Consider the following 22,904-nt stretch of genomic DNA (forward strand, 5'->3'; position numbering starts at 1 on the left):
AGAGGATTATGTTCGAGCTTTAAGATCTAGTGGAACTTGCCTTGCTAGGTTTTGGACTTGCTTGAGACTTATCAGCCCTTCTTTTCGTTTTGAAAGGGGAATGTCTATCCTATACCCATCCCACCATTATATTTTAGAACAAAATAACTGGTTTCACAAGTTCACAGCTGGAGACAAATTTTGCCTCAGGATGAATTGAATCTAACCAATATCTGATTTAGATGATGTTTAGATGAGACTGGACTTCAGACATTAGAGTTGATGCCTGGAAAGAGTTAAGACTTTGGGACTTACTAGGATGGAATGAATAGATTTTGCATGTGAGAAGGACATGGATTTTGTGGGGGCCAGTGGTAGAATGTTATGAACTGAATTATGCCTCCCAAATTCATATTTTGAAACCCTAATCCTCAGTGTTACTGCATTTGAGCATAGAGCCTTTGTAACTAAATTTAATGGAGGTCGTAAAGGTACAACCCTCATCTGATGGGATTAGTGCCTGTATAAGCAAAGGAAGAGAGATCTCTCTGTCTCCACATGCATGCAACAAGGAGAGGCCATGTGAGTACACAGGGAGAAGGCAGCCCTCTGTAAATCAGGACAAGAGTCCTCACCAGAATCTGCTAACACCTCCATCTTGGACTTGCCAGCCTCCAGAACTGTGAGAAAATAAATTTTGATTTAAGTCGACCAGTCTATAGTACTTTGTTATGGTAGCCCAAGCAGACCAACACAAATACTAAAACTTATGTTTGAGTTTTGTTTGTCTCTTTTATTTCTTTGCTGAGACTTTCTGTTTTTTTTTAATTTGTTTCAAGCATGTTTGTAATTGATCATTGTGGCGTTTTACGGTGGCTGCTTAAAAAACTCTTTGTCAGGTAATTCTAACATCTCTGTCATATCTTCCTTGACATCTATTGATTTTTCAAAAAACCCAGTTTGATCTTCCTGGTTATGATTAGGACACATGTGTTTTTATTGGAACCTGGACATTTCGTGTGTTATATTATGACACTCTAGATTCATTGAAACCTTCTGTTTTAGCTAGACTTAAAATCACTGCTCTGCAGGGAAAGGTGTACCACAGCCTTCTTACTGCCAGGTAGGCTTCCCCTCTGATGCTGGTAAAGATTGAAGGCAGGAGGAGAAGGGGACGACAGAGGATGAGATGGTTGGATGGCATCACTGACTCGATGGACATGAGTCTGAGTAGACTCCAGGAGCTGGTAACGGACAGGGAGGCCTGGCGTGCTGCGGTTCATGGGGTCTTGAGGAGTCAGACACGACTGAGTGACTGAACTGAACTGAACTGAGGCTTCCCCCCAGCTTCCGTTGACAGAGGGGGCCCTGGGTTCTGGCTGCTGCTGGGTAGATACAGGACCTCGAGCTCCGTACCAGTGTCCCCTGACACTGTGTGGGTAGCCTGGCCTTGGGGTGGTAGGAGTCTCAGCTTCCACTGGGCCTCCTTTGACGCAGCCCCAGCAAGTGTCAGGAGGACTGCTTCTGCTCGTCGCTGGGGGTCCAGGCTCCCCTCGCCCTCTCACCCCTGCAGAGAGTGGGTGTCAGTGCTGCCGACATAAGGCCCTGCCCTCAGGCTGGACCTGTCCTCATAGCTGCTGAGGGGAAAGCCTAGCTCCCCACTCTCTTTGTGGGCCTGGGCTGGGGCAGAGCAGCATCTTTTCTGTGGTATTTGACTGGAGTCAAGTGATTATTTTCTATCTTTTTCTTTTTTAAAGAGAAGCCATTCCCTGCATCCAAGTGCCAGCTCCTCTCTGGGTCCCTCCTGCCCTTGTTCACTCTCCGTTGCCTTCAAGGAGTTATTTTTCATGTGGTGTCCAGAGTTAATAGTTATTACCTACTAATAGCCACTCTGCCATTACTGGCAGGGAACTTCCTTTAATTCTGAGGGTTTCCTTAAAATTAATTTCCTTCTTTAATTCCAAAGGGATTTGGGGGATCAGAAGTATGTGTGTGATGAACCAAAATTAAGTTGGATGGGAATAAATCATTTTTTTTCAAATTATGATCTTCAAATGCCATGTAGAGATAACACATACATTTACTTGGGGAAAGTAGTGTCATAGAGAGGGACTCTCACTAGAATTTATTTAAACTCCTACTGCCGTCAGTGGCTGTGCACATCAGTAGTTGGGACAAACCATTCAAAAGGTCCCTGGGGCACCTCATTTAGGAAACACTGAGTCATTATGGCACTTAAAATTATGCCACTCTTTGCACCTGAAAATTACGCTCTTCATTTGATCAAAGGTAGAACGCTAAAAGTCAAAGATTGTTATTTTTCATCATTATCTAAATAAATTCAAGTCAATGTGATGTTCAGATTTAATGGCAGTGGTGTGCAGGGCAGGCAGCACAAAGCAATTTTTGGTGAAATAAAGTATGTGAGCTTTTAAATGGTCTTTATATCATCTCGTATTCAGTGACTCCCCAACTACGGTTATATAATTCAAAGCTAAAAAATTTATCTAATAGGACCTCTTCATTTCTACATTCAGCCAAACAACATCAATTTATATATGTGTGTGTATATATATATATATATAAATTTGTGAATACACAAATGTATGCATTTCTTGAACTTCACAGAGACAAAACCAATATAAACATTTCTTGAACTCAGTAGAGATACAGAACTCTCATACCAAATTTATTTATATCTGCCTGATATTGTAAGATTGGTTTGAAATTGATGCGATCTCTTATTTATGTTTGCTGTTACTATCATTACTATGATATGCAAGGCAGCTTAGAAGATTTTCCTCGTATGTCATGTTTGCATACAATTAACCAAAAGCTAGAAAACCTCATAGACTTCACTTTTCCTCAGCTCCTATGGTTTCAACTCAGGACTAAATAGTTTTAGGAGGAGAAATACTATTCAATGAAGTGTTTTTCTTACTGGTGTTTTATCTTTTGGATTTACTAAAAATAGCTGCTTGGTCAAATAGCTCACTTCTACCCTTGGCATCCAGGGCTGCAGAGGCTAAATGTGATAATATAATGATTTTCAAATTACCCAGTCCAACAACTCTCTGCTATTAGGAGACAAAGCAATGCAGATAGTCATCTTTATTCTGATGAGCCACATACTCTGGCTTCTCTAATGCAGAACTGAATTAACATACATTTCTCTTATTGTTATATCTACTCTCAAGAATTCAGTTATTGAAATCAGCCCTGGCTTCTAGACCTATATTTCCCAGTCTGTAAGGAAATTCCTTAAAGATAATTCAGTTCAGTTCAGTCGCTCAGTCGTGTCCGACTCTTTGCGACCCCATGGACTGCAGCACGCCAGGCCTCCCTGTCCATCACCAACTCCCGGAGTTTACCCAAACTAATGTCCATTGAGTCAGTGATGCCATCCAACCATCTCATCCTCTGTCATCCCCTTCTCCTCCTGCCTTCAATCTTTCCCAGCATCAGGGTCTAATGGCATGGCTTAAATTTGGAAGCAAGTGCTTAAACAAATCAAGACTATTTAGAGAAGGAAATAGTCCTTTTTTTGTTGTTCATTTTATTTGTGAAGTTATGCCTTAAGTGGTAGACCAAGTTTCATGAGAAAACATCTGAATTGATGAGAATATACCCTAAATTAGACGTGAACCCTATTTTGGTGGATCTCCAGTAGACAGAATTTCAGGCCATCATAAGTATCATGAGGTTGAGCTGTTAGAGTGTTCAGACATGTGAGATTACAGCTCTGCTGCTGCCTTGGCCACGCCAGTATGGAGTGACTCTGCTGGTCTGTGGGAGTCTGGAGTGCAGGTTTCAGAGAGCCTGGCATGAGGTCTTGGAGACACGTTGGAGCTCTGTCTGTGTTGTGCGTTGGTTGACCTTGATTATCGTCTGGCGGCTGTGTCAGGGGTGCTCTGCTCTCAGCACCCTGCGAGGTACAGTGGGAAACAGGCATGGCCAGGGTTCCAGGAGCAAATGCTGGGCAGATTAAATAATTCGGTGAAAACCCTTGTGAAACTGAGGGCTGTTTGGGGAAGCTCATGGGGGTCATATTTTGAACTGAGCCTGGAGGATTTGGATGGAAGAAGGCATAACGGATAAAGGATAAAGCACAATCGGCAGGTGGTCAGTTTGTGGAGGCACCGGACTTCCCCCTTTGGGGAAGAGACACGGCAGTGTCACCGTTCAGATGTTGTTATTGTTGTTCAGTCGCTCAGTCATGTCTCTTTGTGACCTCGTGCTGCTGCTGTTGTTGTTATATGTTTTTATTGTTGTTTAGTCACTAAGTCAGTCCCCATGGACTACAGCACACCAGCCTTCTTTGTCCTCCACTGTCTCCCAGAGTTAGCTGAAATTCGTGTTCATTGAGTCAGTGATGCTATCTAACATCTTATTCTCTGCTCCCAGTAGGAAGGGCCTTAAATTCCAAAATGTATAAATAGACAGAGCAGTGATGTGGACTAAGGGGAGGATGTGCTGAAGTCACTGTTTTGGAAGTGAAAACAAGTACTTGGAATGTCACGAAGCAGTGGAGGTGATGAGAGCTGAGAGCAGGGTGGTGGCCGGTATGACAAGTGGATTCTGAGATGGGCTCTGGGCCCATGTATAAGTCAAAGATGGCATCGTGATTTAAGACCAGATGACTTGCAAAATGCTATTTTCTATGAGAAATTGGAAAGTGATTGGAAGGAGCTACTGGTATGAATGTGTAAAAAGCTAATTGGTTTATGAAGGGGACAGAAGAGTATGTGGACGGGTTCGATCCTCATATTTCTGGCCTTTGACTTGCTTCTCATTCTTCTTCACAAAGGAAGCAGCCCTTCTACTTGGAGGGTGACAGTCCTTTGTCTTCTTCCCTGATTTGGTTCCACTTAAGTCTATAGACACAGAGCACGGTCTCTCAACTCTCCCTCAGACCAGCGGGCAGTCAGTGAGCCCATGTAATTTTACAGGGACCCAACTGTGGGGTGGTGATGGGCCATCTGACTAGCAAATCTCAGTCTTCCACTATGGCTTTCTGGGTAACAGAGCAGCAATGTTATCTGTTCATCTCCATCTGCAGAGAGCTGCCCTCACTTCTCAGCTGATTCTGGACAGGGAAAGAGGCCTGGCAAAGCCCCACTGATCTCATTGGTACCTGCTTGATTGAAAGCAGGGATGCGGAGTGTCTCATAGGTCATTAGAGATCATGTATCCACAGACATTTATATTTTACAAAGTTTCTAATTTAGATTATGGAATTGATGTGTCGGGTATTGACTTGGTTTTCAGTTCAGGAGACTGATGGGGCAGTTGAAGGCAGGTGGGTCACACAGGTGATGGTTGGTGAGGTGACCTGGGACAGGTACTCTGCCGATTCCTACCTCAGTTTTAGAAGAAGGAGGAAGACTGGGGACACGGGCATCAGAGAACTAAAATCCTATAGAGTTTGCCAATCATCAAAATTCTGATCACCTCCTAACCTGTATTTCTTCTAACATAGGCAGTGAATGCACAGAGTAGAAGGGGCTTCCTCACTGCCTCATAGCCTGGCACGTAAGATTAAGCAGTGGTTCCCACACACTCTGTTTGCTTTTGACAATTAGAAAGTGAATTCATGTACAAAGATCTTCTCATGAGACTGGATTTGACACCAAACAAAACTTCTGTCCAACCTATGGCTCTGTTCCTCAGTCGCTGTTTACTGAGGATCTACTGTGTATCAGGCACATGGTGAATACTTGGTTGCCATGAGTTCATGTTGCTCTGAGCACCTCCAGGCTGTTCCGCTCAATCTGCAGATGAGAGAGCAGAGCTTAGAGTAGAACAGTGAAGGTCGGGATCATGGCAAAATGTTTCTCTCATCGTTAGACAAAAACTCGCGGCTTCTAAAAGGCCTTGTAAATGAGCGGTTGATGTGCCGTTGTGGCTGTTTATTCAGGATTTGCAGAGCCAGAAGAGGACACATAGGAGGTGTCAGCCTGGGGACAGAGCTGCTCGGAAAGCAGTGATGAATTGCCAAGTTGGCTGTGGGTGAAAATGTTTCAAACCTTCTTGCCTAGCTCTGCTGATGTATAGTTGGAGGAAGGCAAGCGTTATGTTTCTGGAGCTCTAAATCATGACAGATAACGGTGGTATGGCAAACTTGATGGCCTCGTTTACTGTTGTCCCAGCTAAGAGATTGTTTGCCACGCATCTGACACAAAGAGCAGAATTTAGGGCTGCTAAATGTCATTGATATCAACAGGCCATTTAATACTAGCAATTTGAAAAACAAGACGATATGAATGATTAGTGTGCATTGTAGTTGACATTCATACATTACTCTGTGATTTCAAGTAACTTTTATCTGGTTACAATTCTGATTTTCTGGGGTCCTTAATGTTGGATTATGGTGGTCCATAATCCATCCGACCCCATCCCCATCAGCAGTGGAGAAAGAGGCGTGGAGGCTAGTGAGCCTGCAGGTAACAGAGGCAGCCTCTCCTCAGCCTCTGATCCTTGAAGCACAGACAGGCTTTCCTGGTCTGCATGCCACTTGGCCCCAGAACTCAAGGACAGCCACACCCAGTCCCACGGAGAGTCAGGACCGCGTGCCCAGCCACAGCCAGTCCCACGGAGGGTCAGGACCGCGTGCCCAGCCACACCCAGTCCCACGGAGAGTCAGGACCACGTGCCCAGCCACATCCAGTCCCACGGAGGGTCAGGACCGCGTGCCCAGCCACACCCAGTCCCACGGAGGGTCAGGACCGCGTGCCCAGCCACATCCAGTCCCACGGAGGGTCAGGACCGCGTGCCCAGCCACAGCCAGTCCCACGGAGGGTCAGGACCGCGTGCCCAGCCACACCCAGTCCCACAGAGAGAGTCAGGACCGCGTGCCCAGCCACACCCAGCCCCACAGAGAGTCAGGACTACGTGCCCAGCCACACCCAGTCCCACAGAGAGTCAGGACTGCATGCCCAGCCACACCCAGTCCCACAAAGAGTCAGGACTGCATGCCCAGCCACACCCAGTCCCACAGAGAGAGTCAGGACCACGTGCCAGGCACACCCAGTCCCACAGAGAGTCAGGACTGCGTGCCCAGCCACACCCAGTTCCACAGAGAGAGTCAGGACAGGGTTCCCAGCCACACCCAGTCACACAGAGAAAGTCAGGACTGTGTGCCCAGCCACACCCAGTCAGTCCCAGCCACACCCAGTTCCACAGAGAGAGTCAGGACAGCGTTCCCAGCCACACCCAGTCACACAGAGAAAGTCAGGACTGTGTGCCCAGCCACACCCAGTCCCACGGAGAGTCAGGACCGAGTGCCCAGCCACACCCAGTTCCACAGAGAGAGTCAGGACAGCGTTCCCAGCCACACCCAGTCACACAGAGAAAGTCAGGACTGTGTGCCCAGCCACACCCAGTCCCACGGAGAGTCAGGACCTCCTGCCCAGCCATACAGCATTCCCAGCCATACCCAGTCACACAGAAATTCAGGACCTCATGCCCAGGCATACCCAGTCCCATGGAGAGAGTCAGGACTGTGTGCCCAGCCACACCCAGTCCCAGAGAGACTCAGGACCGCGTGCCCAACCACTCCCAGTCCCATGGAGAGTCAGGACCCTGTGCCCAGCCACACCCAGTCCCACAGAGACTCAGGACCACATGCCCAGCCACACCCAGTCCCGCAGAGAGTCACAACTGCATTCCCAGCCACACCCCGTCCCAAGGCAGTCAGGACCGTGTGCCCAGCCACACCCAGTCCACAGAGAGTCAGGACCGTGTGCCCAGCCACACCCAGTCCACAGAGAGTCAGGACCGTGTGCCCAGCCACACCCAGTCCCACAGAGAGTCAGGACCCTGTGCCCAGCCACACCCAGTCCACAGAGAGTCAGGACCGTGTACCCAGCCACACCCAGTCCCACGGGGAGAGTCAGAACCATGTGCCCAGCCACACACAGTCCCACGGGGAGATTCAGAACCGTTTGCCCAGCCACACCCAGTCCCACGAGGAGAGTCAGGACCATGTGCCCAGCGATCCAGTCTGTACCCCACCACGTCTGCACCCCCACCATCCCACAGCTCCCACATGCATGCCTGCATCGTGGTCAGCTTCTCTCCAGGCCACCCAGGCGGGCACCCTCCCCCTCCTGAAAGCCTCATTCTTCCCAAAGGCCCCCCTCTTCCCTGTGCCCCCTGCTCTTTGCCCTCTTCCCATCTTCCTTGAGGACACTGGCATTGAGTAGGTAGCTCCGCAGTTGGGGGAGGAGGGATGGTGCATCGTTTTCTGTGCTCTCTGCTCTGATGCATGTCTCTGCACCCAGTCATTCTTGGCTCTCAGAACCGCCCAGGTCACAGACCTATTGCCCCAAGGTTTGTGCTCCTTTCTGAGCTTTGGGATTCACAGTTCCCAGCTGGCTCACATCTTCCAGGGGTCATGGGGGCCTGCATACTTCTTTGGGCCAGGGGACAGACTCACAGCCCGTGGTGTGTGGATTGGGAGCGGAATGAGGGGTGCTGGTGGGACATGAGCAGCCCTCCTCCCTGTGAACATGGCCAGAGTGGGGCCAGCCTCACAGAGCAGCAGCCTGGCCTGTCCTGGGGCACAGTGGCTGGGGAAGGACGGGGCACAAGACCGCAGGATGCTAGCTGCCTGCGCCAGTCTGGGGACAGCAGGGAGCCTCATCACCGTCCACCACCCACTCCACACTCAGCCCTGGCCAGAACCCGGCGTGGCCACTCTGCTCCAGTCCATGTCTCAGCGCCACAGCCCTGCAGTCTTCGGGGTGCTGTGCTGTGTGAATGATAGAAACAGGGAAATCTCACCTTGTTTGTGGGAAATTCAGGGAGCTGCCAGCACAAGCCTGACTGTCTGTGACCAGACACTTGGAAAGCAGCTTGCCAGGGCGGAGTGCACCGTCAGCCCCCAACACCACCCCAGCCACATCTCCCGTAACAGAGAAGGGAACTTACAGCAGAACACACTTGTGCTGGAGGGCTCCAGTGCAGCCCATGTGCAAACACGCTTCTGCAGTATCTGAGACTTGGAAGGTCATGCTAATTTAAAACCACATGACAAGAACACTCAGCCTCCACTTGCCATGTAATTCAAGTGCAGCATGTGTGGTATCCCATTAACTGGTGAGCACGTCTGCTCTGTTTACATCATTCTGTTTGATATCTTACTGATACAGATGGCACTGGAATCGTGTCACTGATTCTCAGGGTTCTAATGACCCCCTCGCCGAGGAGCCTCCTGAGAAGTAGGGTTCCCAACTCTGGGAGCTGCGGCTTTGCTCAGAGACAGGACACACTGGGTTTTGGAACCGTGTTGACTAACACACGTCTGAGGGGAGAACACCCAGTGAAAGAGGAAAGTGATACGACCTCACCTAGAGATGTGTGCACCTAGAGCACTGTTCTGTGTTGCCCTCAGGTCATCATCAGCCGTCAGACACACACTGTGGCTAGGAATGCTTGGGGTGCCCATCTGGGCCTGTACGAGCCATGGCAGCCCACTCAGACATTCTCTGACGGGAGCCAGTGCTGACGCTGGACAGGCCTTCCTGGTTCCTGTTATGACTGCATGACACACTTGGCAGGAACTGCCAGGAAAAGGGAACTTTGAAAAAACCAGGTTATCACTCAGAGATCTGAGAGGACACATAGCACACCCAGGGCCACGCAGCACAGTCATGGGTGAGGGAAAGAGGAAGACCATAGATGTGGGGCTCTGCCTTTATTGGGGTCCAGGGTGGGGTGCTTAGGGTTTCACCAGTTCAATTTTTATTGGCAAATTCAAAACATAAGAACGGGAATTAGGTGTTCTAACTAGGGAGAATTGGGGTCATCAGGCGGTCAGTTATCTAGGTCACCTTGGGTTTTCTTGAAGGGGAACTGCATGGGTGGGTTGGTCCTTTATCTAGTGGAGTATCTGGGAATATGCTCATGGGAGGTGAATGCCTTTTTAAACAGGTGCCTTGGCAATCAGCAATTGAAAGCCTGATCCCAGGCACTTAACACTACAATTAAAAAAAGCGTATTATCAGTCACTTGCACTCCAGAGACCTACATACACATCATGTCCCTGGTAAAAGGATTCTATACCTAAGATGTGATGTCACCCCAATCTAAATCTGTAGATCCGGTTCAGGTCCAACATAAATCTCGTCAGAGTATTTTGGGGAAAGCCTGATTCTAACATGTGTGTGGGTGAAGATGAAAAGGGGACACCTTGCTCTTCCAGCTGCTGGTGTCTAGAGTTCTGCACTCTGTGTGGTTAAGGCGAGGGGCTTGAAATCGCAATAGAAAAAGGAAGCAGAACAGACAATTCCACAGAGAGAGCCTGTGCCCGCAGGAGACCTTACTTGTCAGAACAGGCCCTGAAAGGATGTGGGTGGGAAGAACGGCTTAATGATTCCTGTGGCAGCACAGAAAATCTCATGGAGAGGGTGCAATTGGATACTTATATAGGAAAATATGTACAGAAGTCAGCTCCTTATATCAAGGCCCTAATGGTTAAAGATGGAGCATTCTAGCTTTGATCAGGAGGGCCTCTGAAATAAGATGCAGAGATTAAAAGGTTGATAACTTTAACTCACTTAAGCTACCATTTATAAATTTTTTTTTAAGTGAGCAAAGTTATATAGGCACAACTTGAAGATGTTTACAACACATGGAACAAAAAAATTATGTATATCAGAATATGTAAAGAATACATGATTCAAACGGGTAAAAAACACAATCAGATTTTATGAAGAAAACAGAAAAAAAAAAAAAAACAACCTGTGTTTAGTGATGTCTGTAAAACTACAGAGCAAACAATGCAGTGATTATGTGATTATTGTTAAGTTTGAAATAGAACCTGTGGGGGGAAAGTGAGTTCACAGAGGGCCTGGAAGTTTCCTCTGTATTAACTCAGTGTTTGCTCTATACTTGTTTGTTTTATTATTTTTCAAATATTAGGAATGCTCTTTCGCACGTAAATGAAGAATAAGGGTAGTGATGTGCACTAGCAGAGAAACTTCCACACTTGGTAGGAAGGAGTACTCATCACTGGCGTGACTCTTCTTCTGGCACCTCTGTGGAGGCCTGTGGCCACACAACACTCCTGCCCGTCTGCGCAGCAGTGGCTGCACCAGGCCCATGAGCCGTGCACCGGGCCCTGCCTGGTGGAGTCCCGGAACCTGCCGCCCCTCCCAGGGACGCCTTCCCTACCAGCCCGCCTGTCTCCTGAGACGCCTGCTGAGGCCTCCCTGTGAGGGCACGCAGCTCTTTGCGCTGGGGGTTGATGCCAGGCGGGGAATCCAGCGCACAGGCTTGTGCAGAAGGCGCTGGGGTCTGGGTGTGGCAGCCGTGCAGATGCTGTAGGTGTGTGGGTTCACCGTCGGGGGCCTCGAGAGACATGAGGAGCACTCCAGCGGGCAGGTTCCTTCATGCCATCCGCTCCCCGGGAGCCGCTCTCCTCAAGCCTGTGACCCAGACCCCCGGAAGCATGCTCACCGTCCCCGCAGTGCAGCGGCCGCCGCGCCAGTGCCTCTGCTGCCTCCTCACCTCTCAGGCCTCACCCTGCGGGCCCCTCCCCTCCACCGACACACACCCCAGCCACTGCTTCCCATGACGTACGTGTGCTGACGCCCCTCGATCTCACCTCCCCAGACTCCCCCACTGCACCTCTCCCCTCGGCAGAGCGTGTGTCTCCCTGTAGCACTCACTGCCACCTCACATATAACATGTTCATGTATATTTGTCTCCCTCCTCTGGGATACAGTCTTCTGTTTATTTTCCATCCACCTGTTCTAGTGTTCTGCTGCCGTGACATGTTATCACAAACTTAGCAATTTAATTGAAACAACATGTTTATTAAGTAGCCTTATTGTAGTCATCATTTTATAATATATACATATATAAAATCATGACATTGTACACCTTAAACTTATACAATGATATGTGTCCATTGTATCTCAATAGTTAAAACATTAAAAAATAGAACAACACTTGTATCGTCTTCTAGTTCTACAGGTCAGACAGTGAATGTGCCTGGTATCCCAGCTCTGGGTTTCCCATGGCCAGAATCGTGGTGTCACCAGGGCTGCCTTCCCTTCTGGAAGCTCTGGGGGCAAGTCCACATCCAGCCCCTCAGGCTGCAGGCAGGATTCAGTTCCCTGATCTGCAGGTTGAAGTCTGTTTCTTGCTGGCTGTCACCAGGAGTCATTCTTGCCCATAAAAGGGCTAACTCCATACCCTGGGTCATGGCCCCTTCCTACACCTCTAAAACCAGCAATAGAAGTTGAGTCCTTTCTTTCTGCTTCACATCTCTCTAAACTGGGTCTCTATGACTGGCCTCAGCTTGAGAAAGTTCTCTGTTTTGAAGGACTAAAGTGGTTATATTGGGTCCACTGGGATCATCTAGGAAATCTCCTGACTTTAAGGCCCATAGCTTTCATTCCATTTGCACGGTGCCTTTTGCTGTGTAAGGTAACAGTCACAGATATGACGCCAGGGTTAAAGTTCCTGCTGCCTGCATCACCTGCCTGCCAGGACAGTGCAGTCAACCAGACAAGTGCCTTCTGCAAAGTGAAACCCTTATAGGAGCTGATGTAGTCAGACGCTGCTGCAAGTTGTTAGAATCACAAACAAATGGAGACCAGACATGAAAACTCACTGAGCAGACAGCCAGTTTCATCCTACAAATGAAGCTTAATTTAGCTTATTTTCTAAGGCTAACTTGACCTGGGTCATTTGCCTCTAAGAATTAGAAGTAAAACTTAAACTGTTTCCTGGGGTTGATATGAGGCAACTACTGACCAATTCCATATCACTTAAGAAAATTCTAATATTGTAACCACTTTGAATAATAAACCATCAACTCTTTCCTGCTATACAAGGTGCTTTATAAGGGTGTACCCCTGAGCCTCAACCCATGCTTTGGTTTGAGAGCTCTCGGTTTGCAAACTGTCTTTTTGGTGTGTGCACAGTGAACTTACTCATTGCTTCTTGTGTACCTCATCGTGTTTACTTTGACTTTTAATGAACCATTGACACCGTGATGGAGCTCTTGTCATGTCCACTGTAATAGTGGACGGCAGACATTGTCACAATCCCGTTCTCAGATAGAAGCACTGAGCACAGAACAGGAGACTTGCCCCAGAGCGTGGAGCTGGGAGAGCCCCAGGCCCTGTGGTCTCGGCCCATGCGACGGTGCACCCTGAAGAGAAGACAGTCCGTGGGAAGCACTGGGCCTGACTTCTGAGGGCTCCGCCCTGTGGAAATGATAAGGGCTTCGACGGTGGAGCTGTCTGCCCTGGTCTGACTGCCCGTGCTTTCTGTAGGTCATTTGATTCTTCAGTCATCTCTCTCACTACTCTCATAAACATGTGTGGTTGTACCAGGCTGCAAACGTTCCCAGGCTTACACTGCCTTCTGTCCCCCGCCGTGCAGACGCATATCCTAATTCCGAAGTCGTCTATGTCTGGACCAACGGCACCGCCAAGTCAGTGGTGGTGGCAGAAGATGGCTCCAGGCTGAACCAGTACCACCTCATGGGGCAGACCGTGGGCACGGAGAACATCAGTACCAGCACAGGTAGCCCTCCTCTCCCGCACCCCGCACGGGCGCACGCCTGGGGGAGCCCCGGCTCTCCTGAGCCGCAAGGAACCGCCACGTCCAGCCCCTCCTCCGGCCGCACACGGAGGCGCAGCTGTGGCATCCCGGGATTAAGGGTCATGAGGGACGTTAATCCGAGGTGCGTTTGCCCCCATGTGAGCATCAGTGACCGCGGGCCCTGCTTATGTAACAGTCCTGCCAAGCACCAAGATGCCAGCAGCAGCCTCTGCAGCCAAGGCAGAGAGCTGCCTACACATTCTCCCATTTACCTGCTCTGCTGTTTCCCTGTTTGACCATTTCAGGGATTCCCCTGGGGTTGAATTTTGGAAAGCACAGCGAGCCGCGTAGAAATCACCACGGCCTTCGAGGGTGCAGTTAACTCCCTCAGGCACAGGGCTGGCTTGAGCCCTCAGGGCAGCACAGTCCTGGCGTCACCCAATGCCAAGTGGGCAGGGTCTTCGAAGGAACCCCCTGGCCTACAGCGACAGGGGGTGTCCACAGACCCCAACCCCAATGGTCACGATCACTAGCTTGGCTGTGAGCAGGGCAGGGTCCTCCAGGGCACCAAATGGCAGGAGAAATGTGGGACAAGGATGGAGTGAGTCCTGCTCGCAGCATGAGTTCTAAGCCCCAGATGGTCCCCCGGTCAGCATCACTCTGTCAGCATCACCACCCCTGGGAGCTGGCTGGAAGCAAGGGATGCACATTGCAGCCTTCCACTCAGTGCCCATCCGCTGGAGAGGGTTGGTGTCCTCAGAAAGGGCCTGGCAGGCCTGGGAAGAGGCTGCTGCAACATACTGTTGCTGCATTCAAGGGAAAGGAAGAGGAAGCAGGCCTGGTTTTATAGGAACAAGTGGGAAGGTGGCATGGCAGATACTTGGGGTTAAGGAGTGCAACACTAATAAACCCTGTTTCATGTCATTCTGTAGACATTTTTAAATGGGATTCTGCCCCTATTTGCATTTTAAAAAATGACCTTTTTTGAATGTTATCTTATATTGCTATCCTCGACTCAAAAATAAAACAGAATGAAAAGAACCATAACAGCAAAAGAATTTATAAGTAGGAGAGTAACTTCAAATCCGAATGCAAAGAAACAGAATGGTGTTTACCCTCCTGGCAAAATCAGATCATGGCAAAGATGTCTTTGCTACTAGCATACCTTCCCCCCTTCTCTGTGTCCCTGTCTCCTTCTATGGGACGGAGCCAAGTCCCTCCTCTTGCCTGCCTGGGGCTGTGGGGAGGGCGTGTTGGCTCTCGGCCCTGCAGGAATTGTGGTCTCCTCTTCTGTAGGGAGCAGGTTTTGCCACACATGATCTTAATTCATGCTGTGAGGAAAGGCACCTAGGGACACATCCGCAGCTGACCTTACTGAGCACTGGGCTTTGATTCCAACAGCAAGCATCCACGCTTTAACCAGTCTCAAACGCCTCAACACTGAGCCCATGCTGCAGTCTGACCACCCTCAAACAGATGGCCCATCTGGGGTCCACTTCAGCAGAGGCCCCCCAACCCACATCCATGGTTCTGCCAGACTCGCTGACCACACCGTCTGATTCTTCCAATCAGTCAAAGGGCTCTTGTCCTCAGATCAACTCAGCTGTGCCTTCACGTCTGGAAGCATCCTTCCCGTCTCCCCAGGGAGAGGCAGACTCATGCAGCAAAGGAGCCCGTCTCACCCCACTGCCCATGTAGCCACCTTGGCTCCTTACCAGTTCACCGTCAGTGCAGCGTCATTCTCCGCAATGAGGGGAAGGTCGGCGCTCGCCTCCCACACCACCAGGCAGATCCAGAGAAGGCACTGGGGCATCGCCAAAGAGATGCCCTCGCTGTCCCTGGAAGGCGCGGGGGCTCGGCGCAGTCAGGACCCGCCGCCTCCTGGGTCTGCTGCTTCTCACCTCCCAGCCGAGGCGGGGCACTGAGCCTGTGGGGGCCTGGAAGCCCACCGCCCCTGCCAGCCCTCTCTGGCTGGGAAGTGAGGAAAACCCCTCCACCCGCGATAGGGCTCTGTGATGTCCTGAGTTATATGTAGAGAGGCTAAATCCTGAAATCCTGAGGGCAGTAGCAGTGAGGGGGGCAGGTGGAGAGTGGCACAGATTGTAACCAGGGATTAGGAAAACACACAAATCTGATTTTCCCCAGAAAAGCATCCCCCCACAGAGGCTCTTCAGAGGCCGGGAGTCAGGAGACTTAACAAAACAACCAGCCTCTCCTTCACCCAAAGAACACAATTGAACGCTTGTGCAGAGGGAAGGTGGGGAGAAGGGAGCTCCCGAGGAGACGGTGACCGGGGCAGGAAGCACAGGGATTCCTTTAGGTGGCTGACTGCACTGATTTGCTTATTTGCAGGTGAATACACAATCATGACAGCTCATTTCCATCTGAAGAGGAAGATTGGCTACTTTGTCATCCAGACCTACCTCCCCTGCATCATGACCGTGATCTTGTCACAAGTGTCCTTTTGGCTGAACCGAGAATCAGTTCCTGCCAGGACAGTGTTTGGTGAGTGTGCCTAACCCAGCCTGCAGACTGTGTTCTGCCTAGTCTAACATCGCAGAAAACAACAGCCTAGAGCTGCCTGTCTATTCTGTGACCTTGAAAACAAATTCAGTCTTAAAGACTAGATTTAGGGCTGCTTTCTGAACCAGGGTTCAGAGCAATTTGATCATCGTTTCCCTCCTGAAAAGCCTTTCACCGGTAGCCTGTTATTTTTTTTCCTTTTTTTGGGGGGAGGGGCAGGGCAGGACAGTGTTTTTAAAATTTCCAGCAATCTGTCTTACATGAGATTTTGCTACAGTATTTTTACAAAAGAGCCTGGCAGGCTAAAGTCCATGGGACCACAGAAATTCGGAAACAACTGAGCGACTGAGCAAGAATAACAAATGTATAAATAAACACATATATGAGATATATGCATGTATGATATGTGTGTATATGTACACATATGTATGATAAGAATCTAGAATATTATCTGACATCCCTGAGACATAAATCAAGTTTAGCCAGATCTAGCTAGCTAGTACCTTGACACAGCAGACATGATCCAATGTTTTACTCTTACTTGGGAGCTCATTTCATCAAATTCAACATTAAAAGTAATTTTATGGGTCAGTTGTAATGGATATTCACATCTTTCTAAACTGTCAAGTACTGTTCCCACCTCAGCTCTTCCTACTGTACTTTTTGTTCAAAGAAGGAAAGGTGCCTTGCATTTCCTGCCAAAACTCCTGTAGGTGGAAGAAGCCGGAGATCCTGGAGATTTCCAGGAAGGGCCCAGGACTGCTTCTGTGCAACCACCTCTCTGCCTCCAACCGCATGCTTCGTCTGCCTCCTCTGATTTAGCATCAGGAAGGTGTGGGGGTTGGCTTGTGGCTAGACAGTGTTCCCCCAGCTGTTTAGGAGAACATTAGTAGGTGGACAAGGAAAAAAAATTTAGTTTGGAGGATGCCTTGTATTCCAGTCTGCTTCCTCGTAGAGATTTTCAACTAGTGTTAGGATGTTAAAAGACTCAAGGAGACAGAAGAAGCCTGTTTAAGGTCATACACAGAGCACTGCTCTCTAGCACAATGATGAACTGGATTTCTAAGAAAAATCAAAGGTGACCACTGATTTCTTTAGCATCAGTTCCATGCATAGTGCCATGTTCGATGAGGGTATGTAAATATCTCTGAAGGATGACACTGAATGAACACTAAGCTGCTATGACGACCAGCAACATTACAGTCTTTTGATGCTGTTTGCTGGGGCTGCCTTAGTACAGTTCCTCCCACTGAGGGCTTAAGCAGTAGAAGTTAACTGCCTGAAGTTAACTGTTCTGGAAGCTCCAAGTCCCAAATCAGCAGAGTTGGTTTTCTCTGAAGGAAGGCTCTGCGTCTGGCCTCTCTCCTAGTTTCTGGTAGTTTCTTGGCGTGTGGCAGCATAATTCTGGGCTTCACATGGGGTTTTCCCTGTGTGTGTGTGTGTGTGTGAGAGAGAGAGAGAGAGAGATACCAGTGATGTTGGATTAAGGCCTACCCTAATAACCTCATTGTAACTTCATTACTTCTGTAAACACCATGTTTCTAAGTAAGATCTGGAAAGTAATACTGAGTTCCAGAGATTAAGACTTCAACCTCTGAATTTGGGGAGGGTGGGACACAGTTCCACTGGAACAGCTGCATTGCACTCACACCCCGTGCATAGACATGCACCCTTATGCAAGCAAAATTATGCTAAGAGGAAGGACAGAGCTTGTGGAAACTACATGGGCTGTAAGTGTTCAGCAGACCTGGGTCTAGTATTGGCTCTCATTTGCCAGCTGGTGAATTTGAGTGCAGTACTATTTTTAAATCTTTAAGCTCCTCACCTGCCAAATGTGAATATTGACACCCATCCAGAATGTAGCTTACATCAGGGGCTGGCCCCTAGCAGACGCCCAGTAAAGGTTCAACAGCTCCCTCTGAGGATCTAGACTTGCTGTATGCTCACTGCAGATTTCCCTAAAAGACAAGGCAGATGGCTACAGGCATCTTACACAGCAGCCTCAAGGTGACCCAGTTCTTTCTTAGAGGGAGTGCCAAGACCTAGATTCAAATGTGGTACTTCTGTTGCACTCGGGTCCTTGGAGTCTGCAGGCTCCGTTAGTCCATGTGAAAACAAGTCTGCTTTATGAGTTTTCTGGAGCCCACAGTTTGTCAGGGGCACCATGAGTCTTTGTGAAGTGCTTCCCCAGAGCCGTGGGAACATCCCTGCCCGTCTCAGCTCGACTTTTCTGAGGAACACAAAGATGCCCCAGTCTTCTAACTTATCTGTGTTGGGCATCCGCTCTCTGCAGGGCTCAGGTCAGGACAACAGGGACACAGGGTGTGTGTACAAATCAGACCCAATCCCTGCCCGCCTCGATCCATATTCTAGCGGAGACAACTGACAAGATAAGGAAACTAAGCAGTGTTTAAAGGAACGTGTTGTGCTATGAGAATCGTAGAGAGAGACCTGGGCTGAGAGACAGTTTCTTTCTGTCTTTGTCTCATGCAGAGGTGTTATCCTGAGGTCCGGTGCTAGAGCTGACTCTTGTTCCATTGTCCTCCCCTTATCGTTGACCAGGGGTGACCACGGTGCTGACCATGACGACCCTCAGCATCAGCGCCCGGAACTCTCTGCCCAAAGTGGCTTATGCAACAGCCATGGACTGGTTCATAGCTGTGTGTTACGCTTTTGTGTTCTCTGCGCTGATCGAGTTTGCTACAGTCAACTATTTCACAAAGAGAGGCTGGGCCTGGGATGGGAAAAAAGCCTTGGAAGCAGCCAAGATCAAGGTACTGACTTCATTTTCCTCCTTACTCCAAAGAAAACGGGCCTGACTTTATGTCCAACTAAAAGCCCAAGTGTTTCTCTTCCCTACATCCCTTCCCCTGAAAAATGATTCCTTCCCTTATATTCACAGACCTTACAAAGTCTTATAACAGGTCCTGTTTTAACTTTATTTTCAATCACTAGCTTCATTCAAGGGAAAGATCTGATTTCATGTTCATGGTTTCGGCTTGTTTATCCTCAGGCCTATTACTTTTGATGAAGTACCTTCTGTCTGTTCAGGGACTACTTACCCAGTTTTGAATTGTACAGTCAATGGTTCTGCTCATTCTTTTGCCACTTCACCATGCAGTGTCTTCTGCAAGGTGGCTGAAGGTCATAAAGGGAGCGTTTGAATTATTGAAAGCAACACAACAGCAAACACACCTAATTCTACTCATGGGATGATCCGGCTTGCTTAAACAAGGCAAGAGTTATCTTGGGAAGCATTTTTCTGTGCAGAGCAATTAAGTGCTGAGTATATAGAAAGAGATTGGTGCCTGAATCTAAAAAATATTTGAAGAAAAAGGTTGTGCAACATTCCAACTTGAACGAGGTCCTTGGGGAAAAGAAAATAACATACATGGAAGTTTTCATTCAACACAGCTGTTCTTTTCTTACGAAAAGTCCAAAGTTCTGACTTGACCTGGCCCATCGGATTTTTCCTACTTTCAAGCACCATGAATCCACTCCCACGCCGAGGTTTCAGTCATACAAGAAAGACCTGCTTCTAGGCCCAGCTCACCTGTATGAAGATGGAGGAAAGCCTAGTGGGCCCGTATCAGGCCCCTGAGGGCAGGAGGGGTGGGGAGAGGTGCCGGGGGAGGTGAGGGTCTTGACAGGCATGACGCTCCCAGACGGGTGTTTCTGTGGGAGGTGACGGGGGCAGGAGCCAGCTGAGCAGAGCCGGTGGTTGGCAGAGAGCTGGGAGAACACTGCAGAAGCAGGGGACTGTCGGACTGGGGGCTCTTGACTGAAGGGTCCCAGTAGGCAGAGCCATGGGGGTGTTTGTACCCCAAAAAATATGAAGTCTGGGGAGAGGAGCTTCCCAGCACCATGTTGCAGGGAAGTAAATGTTTGCTATGGGCCTGGTGATGGTAGACTGGAGGTGGCCCCCTTGAGTGGGACAGCCAGCTGGGAGGTGCAGCAGGAACTGAGGCCATCAGGCTTGTGTCTGTGAGCCTAGGAGGAAGGCGGAGCGGCCCTGAAGTAGTGGGCTATCATCATCGTCAGCCACCTCATTCTCCCGCACGTGGCCTCCCTGTCCTTCCCACTCATCACAGGTCTGAACACAGACCAGAACGGAGAGGAGGGCTTGGAGGTAAAGTAGCTTGTCTCAGTCCAGACTAGCACTGATCTCCTGGAAGACTGTGTGTTGCCCCCAGAGGTTGTGGAGCAGGGGGTCCCATGCCCTCGGCCAGTGAAGGCATCAGGGTATCTGCAGGCATCCCAGCCAGCAAGCCCTACTTTAGTCGTGGTGGTGAGCATGAATGAGGAAGTGTATCATTACTCTTTTTGCATGAACTGGCTTTTACTTACAAGCAGAGAAAACTTGAACACCAAACTGTTTGGCATCATTACCTGTTGGGGTCTTCAGAGTTGGGGCTGCCAGGCAATTTTTAGGGGTGAACACCTGCATAAGGGTACAGAAAAAAGGTTCAGGTTGACTGTGAAGGGAGCAGTCTGCTGGCCTCTGCGCCCTGCGCTGGGCAGCAAGTCTTCCCTGACAGAGCACCAGGGGCCCGTCTCCAACCACTGTGGCGGTCCTAAGGCTTGTGCCCCGCCTGCCCAGAGCAGGACACCTGCGCCTGAGACCACCCTGCTGTCCTCCAGTGTGTGCTCTGCCCTGCTTACCCCAGGATGTGAAGGCTGCATGAGACACTGACAGAGCTAGTCTGTCAGGCTGGTGGCAACCCCGCACAGGTGCGCATGGAGCCACTGGGTCTGCAGAGAGCCCTGCTGCACAGCTGCTCACAGGCCTTGCTCTGCTCTGAGGCTCATGGTCATCCTCGCCGCGGGCCTGAGTTCTCATGCTCCCTGGGTCTGTGCACATGCTCAACCTCGCTTTCCACCACTGCTTCCTGCTCCCTCTCCATGCCCTTCCTCTCTGCTTTTTACCTTTCACATATTTTTAATAGTTAATGTATTTGCTTTTCTTTTTTAAAACTATAGTCACCAGGCTGTGCACTACATTTCCTCATCTTATTTATTTTAAAGCTGGAAGTTTGTACCTTTTGACCACCTTCATCCACTTTGCTCCCCACCCCACCCTGACCTCTGCTGACCACCAATCTGCTCGCTGTATCTATGAGTTCAGCTTTTTGTTTATTTGGATCCTACATATAAGTGAAGTCATACGGTATTTGTCTGATTTATTTCACTTAAAACAGTGCTTTCAAGGTCCATCCCTGTAGGATTTATGGCTGAATAGTATTTCATTGTGTGTGTGTGGTATATGTGTGTGTGTATATAGTATAAGGCTTCCCTGGTGGCTCAGCAGTAGAGAATCCACCTGCAATGTAGGAGACACAGGATCGATCCCTGAGTTGGGAAGATGCCCTGGAGGAGGAAATGGCAACCCACTCCAGTATTCCTGCCTGGGAAATCCCATGGACAGGGGAGCCTGGTGGGCTGCAGTCCATGGGGCTGCAGAAGAGTGGGACACAACTTAGCGACCAAACAGCATTCATATATATATATATATGTGTGTGTGTGTGTGTGTGTGTGTGTGTATGTATAAATGTATATTCATGATCAGTCACTTCAGCTGTGTGTATATGCATATATATATATATATATACACACACATATATGTGCATTTTGTTTAACTATTCATCTATTGATGGATACTTGTTGTTACCAGTCTTTGCTATTGTGAGTAATACTGTCTTGGATGTGAAATTCTAGAACCGGCAAAATAGTTTATGGCATAAAAACTCAGAATAGTGGTTCCTTTTGCTGGGGTGAGGATGCAAATGGGCTTGGAAGGGGCATGGTGACCTTCTGGAGTGCTGATGGTGTTCTGTCTTGATCACCAAGATGGTGATATATTATCTTTAATGTATTCGTGTGTTTTTCTAAATTTAATTCAATGAGACTATGTTAACTTGGTAAAAGAACAGAATTTTCCCCAACATTCTATCATGCGAATTTGCAAGCATGTGGAAATGTTCAAGAATTACACAATGAAAACCTCTTCCATTAACATTTTACTATGCTTGTGTCATCGCTACCTATCTGTCATTTATGTTACCTAGAGATGGGAATACCAGACCACCTGACCTGCCTCTTGAGAAATTTGTATGCAGGTCAGGAAGCAACAGTTAGAACTGGATATGGAACAACAGACTGGTTCCAAATAGGAAAAGGAGTACGTCAAGGCTGTATATTGTCACCCTGCTTGTTTACCTTCTATGCAGAGTACATCATGAGAAACGCTGGACTGGAAGAAGCACAAGCTGGAATCAAGATTGCCAGGAGAAATATCAATAACCTCAGATATGCAGATGACACCACCCTTATGGCAGAAAGTGAAGAGCAACTAAAAAGCCTCTTGATGAAAGTGAAAGTGGAGAGTGAAAAAGTTGGCTTAAAGCTCAACATTCAGAAGACAAAGATCATGGCATCTGGTCCCATCACTTCATGGGAAATAGATGGAGAAACAGTGCAAACAGTGTCAGACTTTATTTTTGGGGGCTCCAAAATCACTGCAGATGGTGACTGCAGCCATGAAGTCAAAAGACGCTTACTCCTTGGAAGGAAAGTTATGACCAACCTAGATAGCATATTCAAAAGCAGAGACATTACTTTGCCAACAAAGGTCCATCTAGTCAAGGCTATGGTTTTTCCTGTGGTCATGTATGGATGTGAGAGTTGGACTGTGAAGAAAGCTGAGTGCCGAAGAATTGATGCTTTTGAACTGTGGTGTTGGAGAAGACTCTTGAGAGTCCCTTGGACTGCAAGGAGATCCAGCCAATCCATTCTAAAGGAGATAAGCCCTGGGATTTCTTTGGAAGGAATGATGCTAAAGCTGA

At 48.8% G+C, this 22,904-nt stretch overlaps 1 protein-coding gene across 2 annotated transcripts in view; it reads left to right on the forward strand.

The window, feature by feature from the left end:
- The window catches only part of GABRA5 (gamma-aminobutyric acid type A receptor subunit alpha5), a 92,843-nt gene that overhangs the window by 67,846 nt on the left and 2,093 nt on the right, over positions 1-22,904 (forward strand). For both annotated transcript variants that reach the window (XM_070357986.1, XM_070357985.1), the window contains 3 exons: positions 13,378-13,521; positions 15,892-16,044; positions 18,625-18,836. In XM_070357986.1, coding sequence (XP_070214087.1) covers positions 13,378-13,521; positions 15,892-16,044; positions 18,625-18,836 — 509 coding nt within the window. The remainder of the gene's footprint in view (positions 1-13,377; positions 13,522-15,891; positions 16,045-18,624; positions 18,837-22,904) is intronic.

Source organism: Bos mutus, chromosome 21 (genome assembly GCF_027580195.1).
Source record: "Bos mutus isolate GX-2022 chromosome 21, NWIPB_WYAK_1.1, whole genome shotgun sequence".
Taxonomy (NCBI): domain Eukaryota; kingdom Metazoa; phylum Chordata; class Mammalia; order Artiodactyla; family Bovidae; genus Bos; species Bos mutus.